The 20,751-nt window shown below is 41.7% G+C and overlaps 1 protein-coding gene across 5 annotated transcripts in view; it reads left to right on the top strand.

Moving 5' to 3' along the window:
* The window catches only part of GRB2 (growth factor receptor bound protein 2), a 65,970-nt gene that overhangs the window by 13,547 nt on the left and 31,672 nt on the right, over nt 1-20,751 (top strand). For 2 of the 5 annotated variants that reach the window (XM_060395007.1, XM_060395008.1), the window contains exon 3: nt 9,349-9,510. The exons of 2 other annotated variants lie outside the window; for them this stretch is intronic. In XM_060395007.1, coding sequence (XP_060250990.1) covers nt 9,349-9,510 — 162 coding nt within the window. Of the gene's footprint in view, nt 1-3,067; nt 3,197-9,348; nt 9,511-20,751 lie in introns of all 5 variants that reach the window. One more of the 5 variants, XM_060395010.1, reaches the window with a different exon arrangement.

Here is a 20,751-nt window from a genome sequence, read left to right on the forward strand (position 1 = left end):
CTGTTTGGAGAAAGAAGTGTCTAAGGAAACACACTGTTCCTTTGGGGTCTTCAGTTCTGACCACATGAGCCATTATAGTTAAGTCATCATTGAATGGCTACTGTTGACGGGGCATTTAATGTGTGCCTCAGAGTTACATGTGATTTCTGATTTGGGGCATCGAAAGGTTGGCATTATTAGTGCCATCTCATGGGTGCAGAAGTTAACTAATGGGCTCAGATAAGAGGCAGAGCTGGGGATTGATCTTCAGCTGGCTACAGTACTTCCCCTGCAGTACATTAATGCCCCTGTTAACCATCAGGTGTGAGTAAACCAGAAATGGAAACTTATCGGCAGTCCTGAATTGCTCACCTGGGAGGCACGGACAGCCGTCTCATGGCACTGTCTGTGCGTAGTGACATATTAGACATCCTACCTAAAGTAAGCGGAGGGTAATAATAAAGGAAATGAGGTGGGGAAACGGGCATTTCGCCTGTCCAGTGAGAAGAGCTGATGAACATGGGCCCACCCTCTCTTGGCGAGGGTGTGAGGATATGGGTTTGTCGCCTCCCGCCAGTAGAGGTTTGTGTGAACACAGTTGGTTTTTCTCAACAGTGGCTTGGTGATACAGGTTAGACCATAAAATGACCCAGCAATTCTGCTTTTAAGAATTCAGTCTTAAGAAAATTCACACACATATTTTTAAAAATCGTAGATATAAGGATATTTATTTCAGTGAATCTGTATACCACCTAGAAAAGAAATTTCTGCAGTTAAATTATGAAATAGGATCATTTTTAAGATGCACTTCAGAGATTTTAAAAGATGTAAACAAAGGCATCTTCGAATCCATAGAATTACCTATTAGGGGGAAAAAACCTTACAAGAACTGATTATGGTGCCTGTAAAGTGGGCTTCCCAGGTGGCTCAGTGGTATAAAGAATCTGCCTGCTCTGTGGAAGATGTGCGTTTGATCCCCTGGAGGAGGAAATGGCAAGCCACTCCTGTATTCTTGCCTGGAAAATCCCATGGACCAAGGAGCCTGTTGGGTTACAGCCCATGGAGTTGCAGAGATAGGCACAACTGAGCGACTGGAAAAGAGCAATGCCTCTTCTGAGGACAATGCTGGTCTCTTTGGCAGGTGTGTCCTCTCTCCTGCCTCCTGGTGGGTGTGGAACGAGAGACACCTGTGGTGGTGACCTGCTCCAGGCCTGACTCCCCTGCAGACCCCGACTCTGCCGCTGGCAGGTCCCGCCGTGGGGTCTTGGGAAGCTCTGCTTTGGTTCTACCATCCTCAGAATGGGAACAGTGGCGTCTGCCTTCCTACAGTCACAGTGAGGATTCAAGACCTGGTACATTAGTGTGCTTAAGGCAGTGACTTGCATTAAGCAGATAGTTGTGCTCCCTGCTGTTAATTGTATTAATATTTCTCAGACACACAAGAGGCAAGAGGGTGTCTTCCAGCCACTGGCTCAGGTAACTTAAGTCACATGACTTGATGCACATAACTGGCCAGGTGCTTGTCCTAAAATTACCTTAGACTCGGAACTGTGTCCCCTGTCCCAGAGCTGAGCTGAAAGCATGATACTGGTGGAGGGTGTGTGAAAGACAGTGGCTCCTTTGTTCTTCTCTCTTAGGGTTAAACCGGAAAGCAGAGAGGTGGATATTTAGCCCAGCGTCCTGTTGGGGACCTCGCTGTTGTGTATTTCTTGGGCTGAGTGGAGCTTTGGGATTATGCTTTTGGCTAGTGTTAGAAATGATAGATGAAACAGCCTTGGGAAAAACTCCTTATATTTTATATAAGGTATCCTTCATTATTAGGCCTTCCCTGGTGGCTCAAATAGTAAAGAATCTCCCTTGCAATGCAGGAGACATGGGTTCGATCCCTGGGTTGGGAAGATCCTCTGGAGAAGGGAATGGCTACCCACTCCAGTGTTCTTGCTCAGAGAATCCCATGGACAGAGGAGCCTGGAGTCTTTGGTTATTATAGGCGTCCCCAGGCAGGACTTGTGGGAGAATGTTCTCTATGGTCTCAGTGTCTAGGAGAGGTATATTTTCCCCTCAGACAGCGTTTTGAAATCTTAAGGATGCTATAAACAATGCCTTGGTATGTTTCCTTCTTTATCATGTAGGAAAGCTTAGAGCCTGCTTTGGTCTCATTTCTAGCAGTAGCTCTTACATTTTCTGTCCTAATGTTTTTATTGAAACAGGTAATAATTACTAGTGGTTAAATAGTGTTTTTTTCATGCTAACAATGGCTTTGATTTTTAACTAATTTTATTTTTCTTTAACAGCGGAGCTTTAAAATCTACATTTAGCAAAATGGCAAAGACTTTTATAATACTTTGCTTTTGAAAACTACAGAAAGCATCAGTTTTTTTTAAGTGAGAGGAAATGTATTTTGGACCTTGAAACTGTAAACTTCACAGAGAACAAGAGAGCAGTGTGTTTTCAGTCAGAATATTGATCATTGCGTGTCTTCTTCGTGTCATTATTTCATAGGTCTTTTGCTTTCCTGGACGAATGTGTATGGTTTGAAATGGATTGCTAGAGGAAAAAGAATATATTTTCATTTTATTATCAGTTTTTCCATTTTTCTTAACATTTAAAATTATTTTAACAAATGTTAATAGAAAAAAATAGGAAATTCAAAGGCCTCCATAAACTCCTCACTGCAGCATTTTTGCTATTACAGATCTCTTCGGGGCTTTATCATTGCACAGACGTTTTTATAGTGCTAGAATTGTAGCAGAATTAAAATACAGCATATATTACCATTCTCATATTTGTTTTACTAATTATTTTTAATGGTTTAGTATTTTTAGATATTTGTAAAGTTAATATTCTATAATTGACGTAGATATTTTCCTATTGCTGGATTCTTGTTTCTATTAAAAATTTAGTGCATAATCTCAGAGGAGGCTTTTGATTATGTCTGATGCTCTGTTGTCCTAAAGGACTGAACAGATCACCTACTTGAGATCATGTTAAATGAGAATGGCCCGTAATCTTAGAATGCACAATAATAGTGCAGCTAGTGTTGGCTTCGTTCTCTGTCCTCCTTTAACAATAGAACATCATTTCACAGTTTGACAGTGTTTTATGAGACTGTGGAACCAGATCTGCGACGTGACTGAGTCCTCCTCCAGCATCTAAGACGCCCCACAGCAGCACACAGTTTTTCTGAAGCATGTTTTACTTCATACTGTCCTTTCAGGTGATTGATTCGCTTTTTTATAGCTGTCGAGTAGACAAGTAATTTTGATAGCTGAGAAATTTAATGTGTATTCATAGATGTCGTTTTAATTCAGTTTTACTTCTCTGGCTAAACGAATCCCTTCTAGAGGGAGATAGATCATCCATCCTCACTCATGTTTGGAAAAAGATGGGAAGACAGACAAACCAGGCTTTGTTGAGTTGATGCTGCAAATGTTTAGCTTTAGAGCCAGGAGGCTCTGCTGAGAGCTTTGGAGAAAAAAGTAGAGAGACTTATTGAAACATCCTCACGCTCTTACACGTACTGCAATACAAGGGGAAAAAAAACTGTCATGTTTTCTGATTGTTGGGATGACTGAGAACTGTTGCTTTCTATAGCATGCTTTTCTATAATGGATATTTTTATAAGCATATATTAGTTTCATAATCAGAAAAACCGTAAAAAAAAAAAACACTACAGTAGTCTTCCATATGTCAGTGTATAAGTCAACAAACGTTTTAGAGTCTCTTGCTTTCTTCAAAGGACAAAGAAATCACAATGGACAGCTTCATAGACTAAATCTGTTTCAGTTCTTTTTGGTGCAGGCGTGCAAGGATCTCCACATTATCTAGGTCTACTCCATAGAATGACTAGATGTAAAATAGAGAATGTACAGCAATAAGCTAAAAGCCTGCTCTGCCCTTTTCCTTATGAAAAACTAAGATTGGCCCTAAAACTGGTATTGCTGCCCAGATTTCTAGTTAAATCTCGCTTATCTTTTCCCTGCACCTGATACAAAACTAATGTAATGTGCTTTCTTACTTATGTAATTTTGATTTCAGTCTGTCTCCAAACTGGACTGAGATTAGTAATGCAGCCAAATTGTAGTTTTTCAGAGGTTTAATTATCCATGTCTCCTTCCTTGTCTGCTGTCTGCATTGAGCTTTAATCAAGTTCACATTTTATTTATCAACATCTATAAAAATGTTTAGCTTTGAAAAGTAAAATTAAGAGAAAAAATAAGGATTTGCAGTTATTAGTGGGTTTTAATTATCTGTAGTGCACTCAAAAAAATCAGATGTCTGTATTTCATGCTTTTTAAATGTTTATCAAAGTAGTTTAATAGAAAAGTATAAAGGAACATAATCCCTCCTGTCAGCCAGATAACTTTTTGAAATTAAATAAACATATGTTGTACTTGTTAGCAGATGTAAAAGGCAGGCATTCCTCCCATAGAAAATAACTGTTCTGCTTTTCTGTAACCTTCAGGGAAAAAAAAGCATTTAGCGAATATAGCCATAGGTGCTTGCACTATACTTTCTGGGAATGATGAGAAGCACAGTGAAGCCACGCGCAAAATTGTAATAATGAAAGAAAGCAGGTGCTTCGTCTTTGGAAGGAAGGGTGGGGTTTCTGTTTAAATGTACTGAACCTCTTTAGAAAAAAGCAGTAGCTCGAAAGGTTTCTTTGCCAGCCTATCAGAGAAGATAATAATGATTAAGACTTTCTCAGAGTCACATGTTTTAGCTGAGTCAGAGTAGATCTTGAACCTGAAATTGGTGTTAATTTTCCCAGGAGCTGTGCTAACATTGTCTGCATCTGATATCCAAATGAATCTGTGGCTAGTGGCCTCACTTAGTGCTAGAAGTGGAAACTTGTAGCCCTGCAAGTCTCTTCCTGGAGACCAATAAAGTCTCCAATACTTCGGCCACCTGCTGCAAAGAGCCGACTCACTGGAAAAGACCCTGATGCTGGGAAAGATTGAGGGCAGGAGGAGAGGAGAAGGGGATGACAGAGGATGAGATGACGGTTGGGTGGTGTCACTGACTCAGTGGACATGGGTTTGAGCAAACTCTGGGAAATAGTGAAGGACAGGGAAACCTGGCATGCTCCAGTCCATGGGGTCACACAGAGTCAGACACGACTGAGCCACTGAACAACAAATGTAGGTTGCTGACTGAGAAGGAACTAGCGTTTGACTCGGAAAGTCATTCTCTTTGTGTTCAGGTGCCCTCTGTCTGCCTTCTTGGAGCAGCTGATGTACATATACATACCTGAACAGTTGTTGCCCTTAAAGACTATAGAAGTTATTTTCAAATGTAGCTATTAGTGTGTTGGTATTGTGTGTCAAAAGTGTAAGCTTTCTGCATGTTCTTTCTCTCTTCTTTCTTATTAGATATTAAAGGTCTCGCAGACGAAGCAGACTTCTCATTTGCATATTCTCCGATAACCTGATGAAAAATGATTGATTACCTGCTTTAGGAGGGGGTTGACTTTTATAAATAGAAGAATAGCAACCTCAATTTGAAGTGAACTATGGGACACTTTTTCCTTTAATGTAAATATTTATAAATACTTAAGAGTATAGCCTTTAATTTCCCTCTATATGCTGCTTTAGTTGCTTCCCATAAATCTGGGTGTGCAGTGGTTTTTGTTTTCATTAATCTCAAAATATTTTCCAATTTGTTTTTTTTTTCTTTGACCTATTGGTTATTTAGGAGTGTGGTGTTTAACTTCCACATATTTGTGAATTTCCCAGAATTCCTTTTGCTGCTGATTTCTAGTTTAATTCCATCAGGCTTACAGAGCATGCTGATTAAAGTTCTACATTTATTGAGGCTTGTTTTATGGCCTGGCATGTGGTCTGTCCTGGAGAAGGTTCTGCTGTGTGCTGTTGGTTTGAGTGTTCTCTGGATGTCTCTTAAGTCTAGTCGGTTTTTTTTCCTTGAGTATGTGTCTTGATAGTTGTAGAATTTTGATGAATTCTTAACACATTATTGACTGGTGGATTTTTGCAGAAACGAACACCTGTGGCATTAATACGTCTCTTGTCAGCAGTACATTAAGACTGCTTACCCCGGTGTCCTGGTGAATTAGATGAGCAAACTGAGTTTTTCCTAGGCTAAGGGTACAGTGCTTAGTGCAAAGGGTTTAAGATATAGATGTATTTAATAATTCAGTTTTGAGAGCTATGCTAGAGGTATGCACAGTGTTCTGAATGAAAACAGACTTGGTAAGACAGGTGTATTGAAAAGTTTTCTGAGCTAATTTAGAAATACTCATAACTGCTCTGTCCATCCAGATATGTCTGACGTACTGAGGCCTTTGTTTCTAACATTAACAGAGCTTACTGTCAAACTCGGAAGAGTTGTTGGAGTTGTCCTAGAACATGTAAACTTGAAAGGTTAATTGCCTTTCAGTGTATTTGACACTTATAAAAGGAGACATTCTGATAACAACATGGCCCATGCAGAGAGCTTCCAAGTGATTATGTGTCATAATCAAAACACTTCATGTTTTGTAACCATCAATCTCAGTTTTATGTCCATGACACCACCACCCCACTTTTTAAAGAAATATTTATGGAAATAGGTTTCTATTACACAGTTGTATTTAGAACATGCTGAGTAATGTTTTTAAGGGGGATTACTTTAAAGTAGAACTTTCCAGCTATTTAAAATAGCGTGAACTTTACACTAGTCTTTTGGTAACTTCAGAAATGGAAAGGATTGAACATTTTATTTTCTCCAACACCATATGAATGTGAATTATATTTAACAAGCTTATAGTCCAGCATGGTATACACCTGAAATCTGCTATCTAGATGTTAGTTTCTAAAGTTTAAAAAATCTGTGGTCAGAGAAGTGGAAAATTGAATACCTTTTCATGAAGCCTTTGAAAGAAAATTGCTCAAGTAAATAAAAAACTTCAAGATTCCTCTTCATAGACTTGAAAACATTTACTGAGCTAAACATGTACTCAGTTGTTTATCAGATATAAGAATGGGAGCCCCAAAGTTCAGTGTACTGTTTACAGGAAGGGTAGAATAAAATGTCAGTGCTACTTGCGCTCTTAGCCAGGGTCCCTCGACAGGATTCTCTCATTAAGATAAAACTGAAACTGCAACAGCATCTTTACTGAGCATAGTTCCCGGGTTTTGTTTTTGTTTTTTACTTTTTTTATTGGAATATAGTTAACTGCTGGGAAGAATTAAGAGCAGAAGAGGAGGTGTCAGAGGATGAGATGGCTGTATGGCATCACTGACGCAGTGGACATGAATGCACTCGGGCAAAGTTCGGGAGATGGGGAGGGACAGGGAGGCCTGATGTGCTGCAGTCACGGGGTCATAGAGAGTTGGACACGACTGGGCGACTGAACAGCATAGTTGATTAACGGTGTTGTGGTAGTTTCAAGTGCGCAGCAGTGACACATGTATCCTTTTAAAAAATCTTTTCCCATTTAAGTTGTTATGTAATAATGAGCAGAGTTCCCTTTATGAACCTAGGGGTTTTTTTTTAACATAGATTTTTTTTTTTTTTTAAAGCAAGTTTATTTTAGAACATTTTAGATTTACTGAAAAACTTGCGAAGAGAGCACGGAAAGATCCCCTATGTCTCACACCCAGTTTCTCACTAACGTCTTACATTGGTGTAGTACATTTGTTAACCACTCACTAGTGAACCAATGCTGAGCCACCATTTTAAGCATTTTTATGCCTGCACTGGGCCTTCATTGCTGCGCATGGGTGTCTAGCTGCGGCAAGCAGGCCTTCCTGGTAGGGGCTTCTTTTGTTTCGGACCACAGGCTCTAGGCACCTGGACTTCAGTCGCTGTGGTGTGCGGGCTCAGCAGTTGCGGCCCCGCGGCCTGTGACATCTTCCCGGGCCAGGGCGCAGACCTGTGTCCCCTACACTGGCAGGCAGAGTCTTTACCACTGGGTCACCAGGGGCGTTCAGGACGTGTTATTATTTCTCAGGCTTCCTTCATGTTTCCTAGTGTCCTTTTTCCTGTTCCAGGATTCCATCCAGGATGCTACATTGTTGAGTTGTGTCTCCTTAGGCTTATCTTGGCTGTGTTGGCCGAACATAGATTAAAACACAAACACTCAAAGTTTAATATGTCCTTTTGATTTTTTGATAGTCTGTACTTAAGAATTGTTTCCTAAAAGCTCATAAATTGTTGTTTTTGTGGAAGATGTTATTGCTCATGTAACGCTTATTGACATTTTTAAGGTTGGACCATTCAAGTATTTGGCTTCCGTGCGAACTGATGATGCTGGATATTGACCACATTCTTCCATACTATAGCCAGTAGCCTTATATGACTGTTGAAATTAGGTAAAGTATTCACTTCTTCACTTGCACTGGCTGTGTTTCAAGATCCTACTAGCTGTGTCTGGCTAATGGCTGCTATATTGGACAGTGCAGCTGTAGGACATTTATGTCATTGTAAGAAGCTTCTTTGGACAGCCCTACTGTAGAATGTCACCACCAAATAACGGTGTTTTTGTGTTCAGAGTATTTTGGGTGTCAGTTGGAAATGCCGGGAATCATATCTTCCCTGTCGGTGCAAACCATTGATGGTGACCTTGGTCTTTGGAGATGGGGCCCTTGGGCAGAATCAGGTCTGGGGAGGGAGAGGAGGAGGCTGCTGTGGACCGACAGTGGAACTGGGGCAGGATTTCTCTTCCTCTCCTTGCAGCCCTTTGACTTCCCAGACCCTTTTCTCCATAGCGCTGAGCCTTTTCTGCCGCCAGCCACGCAGACAGAGGCAGATACTAGGGACCCCTGTAGTCATCCCGTGGAGTCTGAGGCGTGCTCGTCGAATGGCTCCACTGGGGTGACACACGGTGTGTTGTGGAGTCCAGTGCTGCCTCTTCTAATTTGAGTTCCTTGTGTCATTGGACGTGTAATGTGGTCTCGAGCTGAATGTGCAGACTGCAGCATCTGAGGCCCATCCAGAGCGCAGAGGCAGCATTTCTCTGAATTCAGCAAAACCATAATTATCGTGTTTTCTTTTCAGAACTCTGTTTTACATAAATATCTTGGGCAAAGTCTTACTCTTACTGTAGTCATTTTGTTTCTTTGTGTTAAATTACATTGACAGTTTGCACAGTTAAATATCCTTACCCTAAAAGCTCTACAGTGTTTCATTAGTGAACATAACTTGCCAGAAATGTCAAATAATGGGATGATGAACCATTGTAATTATGTTTAAACAGTATTTGGTCAGTTTTCAAAAATGAGGTGCATCGTTTCCCTGAACACCGAGCTATTTCACACTTTGTGGTCTTCAGACCTGCCATTCCTTTTGTCCAGTATAACCTTCTCTCGTGACTTACAGCAAGCCTGCCTGAGTTCCAGAAGTCTTTCTCGATGCTTTTCTTTCCCTCAGGTGCCTCAAGAGGTGCCACTGTGTGCTGGCCCTTGGCGTATTGATTCCCTGGGTCTCGGGTTCCTGTGTGTCCGTGTCTTGCAGAGCGTCCCGCAACATGGTCGTTTCGTTTGTTGGAACAGAAGAAGCGTTGAAACCCACACCAGGTCCATCCCTCTCAGTGTAAATTGAGTCCATAGTTGGATGTTGTCTGTATTACCCAGTATTGCCCTGTCGGAGGTCAGACTGGGTTCTTATGTTGCCTCAGCTGTTTTTGCATTTCTTTAGGTGACATAAACCAGAAATAGGAACTCTGGAATTTCTGCTGTAATTTGTTATTCCCTTACTTTGCCGCCACCTGAGTCATGCTTCTTAGCTACTATTCCTTTGTGTCTCTCTAAGGTGTAATTACACTTTACTATGCATGTGATCTGAAGACTGTTTAGCCAGTTTTACTTTTGTTACTGTCCAAAAAACATTCCCGATTTCCACCAATTTTTATTTTTGGACATTTATTCCATCTATAGTCATGATGGCATTTTATTTCAGCAGATGGTTCATAAGATGTTGCTTTATAGAAGGAGATTGCAAACCTTTGGCTTTCTCTGTTGAATTCTTTTTTTCTTTAAGTGCATAAGAAAAACAAGGAAAAAAAAATTTACAGGACTGATTCAGAGTAACCCTGATGATTTGTTCTAATTTACATAGTTTTATGTAAATTTACGTAGTTCTAATTTACATAGTTTATACAATTCCCAGCCTCAGGGTCCATAGAGAACTGCTCTGCAGGGGCTGGACTGCAGGAAGAGGAGGCTGGTCTTATCTGATGTTCTCTTAAGTTTACTTTGCTGCTAAAAGTGAGGTGGGTTGGGGGAAGAATTTCTTCTTGTTTGTCAAGCTTTGCCAGAACACTTCACTTACGAACAACTGTGTGAACTCTTATTGGTGTTCCTGCGTTTCCAGGGACGCTTTCTGACCCATTAGCAACACACCCAGGACTGGCAGTGTGCTTCATGGTGCCAAACATCACTGAAGCCAGCCTAGAACGCGCCCAGCCCGAGTAGGATCCTGGAGTCAGAACAAGCAAGTGGTGCAGGTGCTCTTAGAAGTCTTCAGGAGAGGGAAATGCAGGCGGATCTGACAGGCTAATGACAGTTTGTTGATAGACTTAACATTTTGGTTCTTCTAGGCCCTGAGTAGTTGGTTTCAGTCAACAAGACACTAATGTCTCTTTTTAAATTTGCTCATGAATTTTCTCTTGGAATGTGTGTATTCTGGTGATAAACCCATAGCTTGAATGTTGTTAGGATATAAAAAAATAATGAATTCACATCTCTAGTAGGGCCTGGCTTTAGCTTTGACTCTGTTAAGTCAATCTAAGTCTCAGTTTTAAGGATTCATTAGTTTTAAGTTTTTGTGTCTCTTCATTGATGAGATTTTGGTTCATGTTTTGAGGAAATAATGCTGTCCTTAAAGGAGTACATACGCTTTGAGTCGTTTTTCTAGTGGTGGGTATATACAGGGGGTGGAAATGGGGACGGGCAGGAAGTTCTTAAACACCCTCACTGTCTTAACCGGTGCCATTCTTAGATAGGCTGGCTGGCTGGAGTCAGTCAGCGTCTGGCCAGCCCAGTCTGGATCAGCCCACAGTCCTCATCTCAGGAGTCTTATTTTGTGACTCTGTGCTGAGCTCAGAAGCAGCAAAGAATAAACTGGCATTTTTCTCCATCAGGTCTGTCAGCATCTTTCAACTAAGTAAAGCTGCTTGTGGTTGTTTATGTCTTCTTAAATTTCTCTTTTGATTCTGGCCTTATAATGTAAAGAAACGTTCAGTTTTGCTAGAACTTTAGCCTGCTGCTCCCTTGGTCCAGCTTCAAATCATTTAAATGAGATAGTTCCGATACGTCCCATTTTGAATTCTGAGGCGCATCTAGTGACACCTTGACATTAAATGTAGAAAATTCTCATGTAATACATTTCTCAGATTCTCTTTTTATAGACTACATTTACGTTGGTCTGCAAGCTTTTGAGTGTGTGTGCCAGGGAGACATTTTCAGTATACTGGGGACCTAGAGTTGAGCTGGTGAGGCTCTCTGTATACATCCCTGGGAAGTAGGTTGTAAAGAAGACTGTTCCACTAAGTATGTCTTCTGATTAAACATTGTTTTAGAGGACTTATAGCAAGAGAGAATCAGGTGTAGTGATTGTGTACTATAAGTCATTTTGGACTCAAGGTACTGGGAAATGGTAGCTACTGTCTGAGTAATCAGGCCTTCCCGGTGGGAGGAAACAAGAGAACAGAATGGACTTGAGCCTGGCGATACCTTACAGAATGTGAAGCTTTCATATGAGCCCAGAAATTTAGCTCTTACTGAGCTCATGCAGTCTTGAGAGCCAGGCAGGCTCTGTACCAAGTACTTTGCTCAATTCCTCTCAACAGTGAAAGAACTTTTTCAAGTTTGTTAACACACAGGTTGAGTAAGTTGCATAAAATTGCACAGCTAGTCGGTGAGAGAATAGATTTTTGAGCATAATTTGATCTGGTTCACATTTTGAGCTAATCAGAAAGCGACATTCATGTGATGAAAGAGCAGTGTTTTCTAACAGGTCCTGGAGCAGTGAAATTACCCAGAGTTTTCGAAAGACTGTTCTGAGTAGTATGGGATTAAAGAGGAGAAAGAGTAGAAGCAAGATGGAGCACAGGGATGGAGGCCCGGCTGGAGCCAGGCCAGCTCGGTTCAGGCTTCAGCGGTACCTCGTTTGCCATAGTTGTGGTGTTGGGCAAGTTTTTAAACTTCTTAGTGCCAAACTTTCCTCATTGGAAAAACGGATGATAATAGCACTTACCTTATCAGATTGCTGTGAGGATTAAATTAATTGAAACATGTAAGCAGTTAAAACCGCAAGTATACAGTTAGTTATTATCAAATAGGAAGCAGTTGTTTTTGTTTTTGTTTTATGGGGGATGGGTGGCAAATGGAGGCTTGTGGGGTCTTAGTTCCTCGACCAGGGGTTGAACCCAGTCGGCAGTGTGAGCACATCATCCTAACCACTGGACCATCAGGAAATTCCCAGAAAGTAGTTTTGTTGCATGCAAGCTCCTGAAATAAATCAGTGGAAATGATGTGTGTGAAAGTTGCTCAGTTGTGTTCGACTCTTTGCGACCCCATGGACCATACAGTCCATGGAATTCTCCAGGCCAGAATGCTGGAGTGGGGAGCCTTTCCCTTCTCCAAGGGATTTTTCCCAACCTAGGATCTAACCCAGTTCTCCTGCATTGCAGGCGGATTCTTTCCCAGCTGAGCCACAAGGGAAGTGCCCTAATGGAAATGGAGAAGAGTCCAAATCTAGAGGGCATTACAAGGGAAGAGGCCATGTGACTGGGGAGATGCGGTCCAGTGGGAGCATGCTAAGGCTTTGAGGCTGGGGAGAATGTTGGCGTCCTTAGCAGGATGGGAATGTTCGTGGTTATCTATTGGGGAAGATAAAGGTTGGATGTTAAACCATAGGAAGAGGATCAGCTGTGAACAATAGCAGTGTCGAACTCATTCTCACGAGGGAACTTCTTTCTGCATCTTCCACAGCAAGCAGCAGCCTGAATGTTGAAGAACATGAGAAGGACTGCTCTGGGCAGTTCCTATTAATATTTCACTAGCTCTCAAAACAGAGTAATAAATGGGAGCATAACCCTTTGTGGCAAATGCCTCATTCCATTGCTGTAGATTTTCTAAATTAGTTACAGTTTTTAAAATTCTATTTGTAGCTAATGGTAAGAATGTTGTTGTTTAGTTGCTCAGTCATACACATCTCTTTTGCGACCCCATGGACTGCAGCCTTCCAGGTTCCTCTGTCCATGGAATTTCCCAGGCGAAAATACTGGAGTGGGTTGCCATCGCCTCCTCCTTGGATCTTCCCAACCCAGGGATCAAACTCGTGTCTCCTGCGGCTCCTGCATTGCAGGCGGATTCTTTACCGCTGAGCCACTGGGGAAGCCTTATTGATTTAGAAAAATTCAAGTGAGAATTCGCGATTGTAAGACCCTGAAGTACTGCCACGTTGTGTTAATTTCGTATTTGTCGCCTCCCCCATTATGCTGCTGTGCTTATTATGGTGCACTTAGGAAGAGCTTTCTGACTAGGGTAAAATGATTACAGGTTCAACAGCTGATTCATATAAACAGAAGGACGAAAACAAAGGCACCGCTCCCCAGGTCTGGTGGAGGGACTGTTAACAGTGCTGTCACTTGGCAAAGAGAAACTGTGTTTGACTCCATGTCATTAGAGTCCTGTCCGCATGCCACTCCAGTACCTTGTCATACACTCAAAATGTGACTAAAAACGAGTTCTTCCATTTGTGCAGCCTGATATGTATCACAAGCTGTTTTTCCTGGAAATCTTCTGGGCTTATTGGTGATGTGTTTAGTTGTGATTGAAGAACTATTTGTTGAATCCCTGGTGCAGTGGTTCTTAAACCTAGTTGAAGGTCATACCCCTTGAGGCTCTGGTAAAAGTATTTCCCCCCTCCAAATGTATGTAAATAATCCATATTTAGAATGTCTGCCTTCTTTTGTGATAGAATATGTTAGGCAATAAGACAAATCAACATAAATATAAAGTAGTTCTGCCCCCCCAAGAATTTCGTGTTGGGTTGAGTAGAAATGACTCATTTAGAAACAGTTATGTTTAAATGTAATAACATAAGAGTGCCCAGGATTGTACATTATAGTAGGTGTTCAGTAAATGACTTAGTTACTGTAATGGTTGCTAATTGTTGAAGGCATTCAGAGAAAGAAGTTGTTGGGGGTTATAGGTAGGGAAAAAGAGAAGCCCTGATCCTAAGTGACTGATTTGTGGGGAAAAGAGAGAATGGCATTTCAGGTGAAAGGATTCACAGAGGGTTAGAGTATGAATGGAATATGAGTTTCAAAGACAGTGATTAATCTGGCAGTCTGTTTTGTAAATTAAAAATATATATGATGGTTAATGATCAGTACCCAAATCCAACCCAATCTGTTGCCCAGAAATAATAAGTTTATTTTATTATCTCTCCTAATAATCTTTTTTTTCTGGACATTTAAAGATGGTACTGTATATGAAATTGCCTTTTTAAATCAGAAGACATCTCGTTAGCATCACAGGGAAAGGGAAGTGTGCCCTTCTTCAGTTCAGTCGCTCAGTTGTGTCTGACTCTTGCGACCCCATGAATCGCAGCACACCAGACCTCCCTGTCCATCACCAACTCCCAGAGTTCACTCAAACTCACGTCCATCGAGTTGGTGATGCCATCCAGCCATCTCATCCTCTGTGGTCCCCTTTTCCTCCAGCCCCCAATCCCTCCCAGCATCAGAGTCTTCTCCAATGAGTCAGCTCTTCGCATGAGGTGGCCAAAGGACTGGAGTTTCAGCTTTAGCATCAGTCCTTCCAAAGAAATCCCAGGGCTGATCTCCTTTAGGATGGACTGGTTGGATCTCCTTGCAGTCCAGGGGACTCTCAAGAGTCTTCTCCAACACCACAGTTCAAAAGCATCGATTCTTCGGTGCTCGGCCTTCTTCACAGTCCAACTCTCACATCCATACGTGACCACAGGAAAAACCATAGCCTTGACTAGACGGACCTTTGTTGGCAAAGTAATGTCTCTGCTTTTGAATATGCTATCTAGGTTGGTCATAACTTTCCTTCCAAGGAGTAAGTGTCTTTTAATTTCATGGCTGCAGTCACCGTCTGCAGTGGTTTTGGAGCCCAAAAAAATAAAGTCTTGACACTGTTTCCACTGTTTCCCCATCTATTTCCCTTGAAGTAATGGGACCAGATGCCATGATCTTCATTTTCTGAATGTTGAGCTTTAAGCCAACTTTTTCACTCTCCTCTTTCACTTTCATCAAGAGGCTTTTTAATTCCTCTTCACTTTCTGCCATAAGGGTGGTGTCATCTACATATCTGAGGTTATTGATAATTCTCCCGGCAATCTTGATTCCAGCTTGTGCTTCTTCCAGCCCAGCATTTCTCATGATGTACTCTGCATATAAGTTAAATAAGCAGGGTGACAATATACAGCCTTGACAGACTCCTTTTCCTATTTGGAACCAGTCTGTTGTTCCATGTCCAGTTCTAACTGTTGCTTCCTGACCTGCATATAGCTTTCTCAAGAGGCAGATCAGGTGGTCTGGTATTCCCATCTCTTTCTGAATTTTCCAGTTTATTGTGATCCACACAGCCCTTCTTGCCTCACAGCAAATGTTTTACAGTTTGGGTTGATTGGTCCAGGTTACAGGACTAAGCCAGTCTGTGTTGGGTAGAGGAGATAGACTTGTTCTGGGGGATTTGGTTGAGGGGGCGGTCCCACCCAAGCTTCATGGCTGCCTCCTAGAGGCCCAACAGAAGTTTAGGAGACCACCCATTGTCTACCCAACCCATGCTGTTATAAAGAACATTTGTAACAGCTGCAGAGTGTCTCCACTGCTGAGTGTGCTTGATTTAACCCTTTCACTGCTGCTGCTGCTGCTGGACATTTTACAGTGTTTCCTCCCCCCTCCCCTCACTATTTTAAATAAATGTAGTTGACCATCCTTATTATATTTAAAGGCGTTTTAAAGAAGAGTACAATATAATACCTGGTACGACTTAAATATAAAGGGAAAGAAGAAGTAATTGTGAAAACGGTCGCACCATAGACTCAGCGAGTTGGATAGTGGGGAGACTTAGGAGGGTGAGTGCTTCTGGTATCGAATGAGGTCGTCCTGGGCCGTTTTATTCATCTTTTGGGCATACTTGAGCAATCTCTTGGTACCCGCTGGTTATTAATTGTTCCCACTTAAATTCTTTGGTTTTATCTTTTAAATTCTTCTGTTTTATCTTTTAAAAACACTAAAGGTACTGATGATGGCTTTTTTTTCTTTTGCTCATTTTCTATCCCTCACCTTTCCATTATACTTTGATTTGAGCTTTTCCACCTTGATATAGATGGTACCAGATGTTTCTTTCAGATGAAACCAGCCAGTCACTCCCAGCTCAGTTGTGAAGGTAGCATCATGCCAGAAGATGTCTGTCCCCTTCAGGTTTTACTGTGTTCAGCTTCTGTTTTAAATGCACACTGGTTTCCTCTGAGTAAAAGGACAGCTGAATTTCCTGCACCATTGCAACGAAGTAGACGTCGTTAAAGTAGGATTTAACATTTCTTTGATACAAGATTCTGTCTGGGAAGATTGAAATGATTCTAATTTAGAGGGTTTAGAGTTTTTGTTTTTGTTTTTGTTTTTTTTTTGAGACAGCTGAAAGTAGGGGGTCTGGTGTAAGATGAGCCAGTGGCTTCTGCCCGCTTCGTGGACTTTTTCCCAATTTAAACATAAGCGTCTGGGTGGGCTGCCGATGGGGCTGCTGCAGGGTCGCCATCCGACACCTGCCAGCTTGTGAAGCTCACATACTCTCAGTGTCACCATCATTTGATACTACAACTGCCAGAGAATGTCCTAAAAATAAAGATGGCCAGGAGCAGAGGAGGAGGGGCTTAACAAGATTAGTTTATCTTGACTTTTTCTTCATAGACTGCTATGAGGAGTTTTGGTATATGGCTCAAAACTCCCAAATAAAAGGAATCTTTGTGTTTGCAGATTGCTCTGCCTTCCGAAAAAACAGAAGGAGTTATTCTGTTGGAAAGTTGATCTGAGGAAATAATAGTTGTTCATTTTCTTTTTTCCTACATGGACTTCGAAAAACTTTTCTGGTTGACTGAGTTTAGGTTGGGTGCCAGATACTTGCATATGAGACAGTTTAGAGCAATCATTCTGAGCTCACTGTCCATAGCATTCTTAATCCAGAATAACTCTATTCCCTTAGCTGCAGAAAGCATAAAACCCTAACGGAAACCTAGCTAGATAATTGATTCTGGAAGTTTTAGACAAAATAGTGTGGACAGCACTCTTTGGGAGGCCTGTTAAGGACAGTGTAGAATAGCGAGAATTAAGCACAGAGGTTACAAGCATGGACTCTGGCATCGGTCAGACCTGAGTTCCAGTCCCATCTCTTCCATTTAAGCTGTAGCTCCTGGGCAAGTTCTCTGGCCTGTTTGAATGCACCTTAGATTCCTCATTTATAAACAGGAATAATACCTACCCAACCTTATGGAGTTGTTATGAGGAAGAAATGGCCTAATATGTTGTACATTTTGGCATGTGATAAATTCTTAATAAATGTAAGCTGTGTTATTTTAGTTGTTTATCAGAGGAGAGGTGATTCACCGAACAGGCACCAAGTGTTCGCCTGCTGTAGGCTTGCAGCAAAACCAGGCTCGACTTTGTGAGGGCGTGGCCGCGTACATGGCTTCGCTTGTGCGGTTTCTGTTCACTAGTAGAGGTGTTCACAAGGAGAGTGGTGGTGCTCGATTTCAGAGTGGACACTTCGTTGGGTTTTGAAGAGTGAACTAAGACTAGGTGAACAAACATGGAGGGAAGGGCATTGCAGGCAGAGGCTGAACGCACAGCAGGTGAGCCGGGACTGACAGAGGTGGCTGCAGACAAGATGGGAGATCTTCGTGGGGGAAATGGCAGAGGTAGTTGGAGAGTTGGGCAGAAGCTGCATCATTAGGGAGATCGTATGCCGGACTAAAAAGTACTGGACTTGATTCTTCAGGGGTCGGAAGTTTTGAAGGACAGTAAGCACAGAAATAACATCAGTTGCATTTTAAGAGAGAAATTATAGCAGAGTGGTAAAGGAAGGGAAGTCCGGGTTTTGTAGAGATGATGGACATTTTAATTGAAGAGGACATGTACTTATATAGTAGAAGGAACTATACTCAGGGATGGATAAGAAAGAAGTCTAAGGCTACTTGGTGGCTATGGGTATTGTTAACTGAGAAAGGTAATATGGGAGATGAATACTTTCTGGAACATCTTGAGTTCCATTTGGTTGTGGTTAAGTCTGAGATGCTTGAGAGACCTCCAGGGAAAGAGATTTAGCTGTTGAGGTTCTTTTCGGCTAGAGATATTTGCATATATCCAAGTAGAATATGGTGGAGAAGGAAATGGTAACCCACTCCAGTATTCTTGCTTGGAGAATCCCATGGACAGAGGAGCCTGGGGAGCTACAGTCCACGGGGTCGCAAAGAGTCAGACACGACTGAGCAACTTCACTTCAAGTAGAATATGGGAAGCCTAGTGTGCTGCAGTGCATGGGGTCGCAAAGAGTCGGACACACATGAGTGGCTGAACTGAAGTAGAATATAGCCAGTAATGGAAGTTTGTGGAGAGGCGAGCTTTTCCTAAAGTGAAAATGTAGCCTTAGCACACCACCAAAAAGAGAGCACGTGACAAGGAACCAGCAGGAATCGGTGCTGTCCACGGGGGCATTCCTGCTGTCCCCAAAACAGGAAAGAGCCATTGTAGAATCTACCGAGAGTCTCTTAGATCGACTTTCTGGGTCACAGTTTTTATATTGACTTTCTGGTACACGGGTCAGCTGCATCTTTGTGATCTTTGTCTGATTTGCTGTTAGGACAAGCTTAACAAAAATTTAGAGTTGTGCTTTCACAAAAAAGACTCAGTAAAACATTTTGTAGATTTAACATTCTTTGCATTTACACTTTGGGTTTCTGATCAAAGAGTAGATCCATCACTACCCTCTAGATAATCCACATAATTTTACAAGGTGGAAAAGGTTTTCCAGAGAGAAACCTTCAAAGTGGAAGGTGCTTTTATGGGTGTAAATGATAGGCTGATTTTAGAGGTCAGGAGTGGAAGACCTGGCACCCACTCCTTAGTGGTTAGGGATTAGGCATGAAGAAGATAATTTGGGTGTTCAAAACCTTTGAGGAAGGGTCTCTTGACTCTTTTAGAAACCAGGGGATCTGTGTAATGAAGAAGAATCTCCCTTCCCCCCAAAGCAGACACATAGCCTTTGTGACAAGTATGGCATCAGAATAAACTCCCACTCACACCTTTATTTTCGCTTCTGTTTCTTTCAGTTACCCAGCTCAAACAATTGTAGATTTTTTTTTTTTTTAACCTTCTAGACTGACTTTTCTTCCTCTACTCCCCAACGGAGAAAGCCTTTCACTTTTAACTGGAGTACTTTATTTGGCTGTCGGTGTTTTTCAGATTAGTAATCGGGTGATTCTGGCTGGAGGTGGGGGGCTGTTCTGCCCTTTTGAAGATTGGCCCACACACCATTGTACTTAGGTGCCCACACAGGAGCTGAGGCAAGCTGGCTGAATTTTGAACGCAAAAGCGTGATCCTGTGGGTGGGAGAGTATATAGTTCTGGAATCTTTAAAGACAAGACAAAGCCCATATACCTAGCTGGGCAGGTGGGATAAACTTTACAAAGGAGCGCTTCTGTTTCTGTTTTCCTTGTCCTATATCCAGCCATTTCAAATACTGAGAACAAGAATAAAGTGACAGTTATTTAACATCTGTCATCTGTTGCTAACTATCTATTGCTATCTATTGGGTAAAAATCAATATATTAAAAAATATTTGCTGGCTCCCAGATTGTTAGTACTTCCTGACTTGTGTGTGTTCTGAGTAGTTCAGTAGAGTAAATGAGCTGGGTCTTATATTCTCAACAGGGATGATTTCTCCACTCCCCCCAAACGGGAGAAATTTAGTGATTGGAGGGTGAAAAAAAATCTTGTTCTTTTTATCAATACAGTACAGAAATTGATACGCATGTATCTGTGAATCAACTTTTCATGTGTCTGGAGGGGGTGATTTTTTTAATTTTAAGGCTGAGACATAGTGGGCATTTTTACTGGTACCTGCCATGCCCTGAGCCCAAGGCTCTGAGGATCTTACTGCACCTTCTTTATTGTTCTCCTCTCTAAATTGATCTAAGGGTGATAAGCTCTGTCGCTAATCTGAATGCTTATGGGTATTATTAGGATTGTGACCAAAAAAAAAAAAAGATGTGATTCTAACACTAGGAAATACAGTAATGCTTGAAAAATATATTTATACAGTTCATTGGGAAACTTTGGTTTAAACCAAAAATAAGCTGAGAAAAATACTAGATGTGGGAAGACATGAATTCTGTGATATTTGCAACATTACAATTTACGGTATTGATTTAATAGTCTGTATGAGTGGAGTTGCTTAGTAACAGGTACGTAATGGGCGTAATATATTTTGCTCCTGGAATCATTTTTCAGAGATATTAAAACCTATTAAATTGGGAAATTTCCCCCTAATTTGAGGAGTGTTGTCCTGCATGCCTACTCCTCACCCTTCCTCAAACCATGGATTTTAGGTTGGTTCCTCAGATTCTTCAGTATTTCCCTCATACCTTCAATCAGGATGTCTGGTATGTTGCAAGTAGATATATGAGACTTGCCTTCGCTAGTGGCTCAGACGATTAAAAAAAAAAAACCTGCCAGCAATGCAAAAGACTGGGTTCAATCCCTGGGCTGGGAAGATCCTCTGGAGAAGAGAATGGCAACC

This window comes from Ovis aries, chromosome 11 (assembly GCF_016772045.2).
Source record: "Ovis aries strain OAR_USU_Benz2616 breed Rambouillet chromosome 11, ARS-UI_Ramb_v3.0, whole genome shotgun sequence".
Lineage (NCBI taxonomy): Eukaryota > Metazoa > Chordata > Mammalia > Artiodactyla > Bovidae > Ovis > Ovis aries.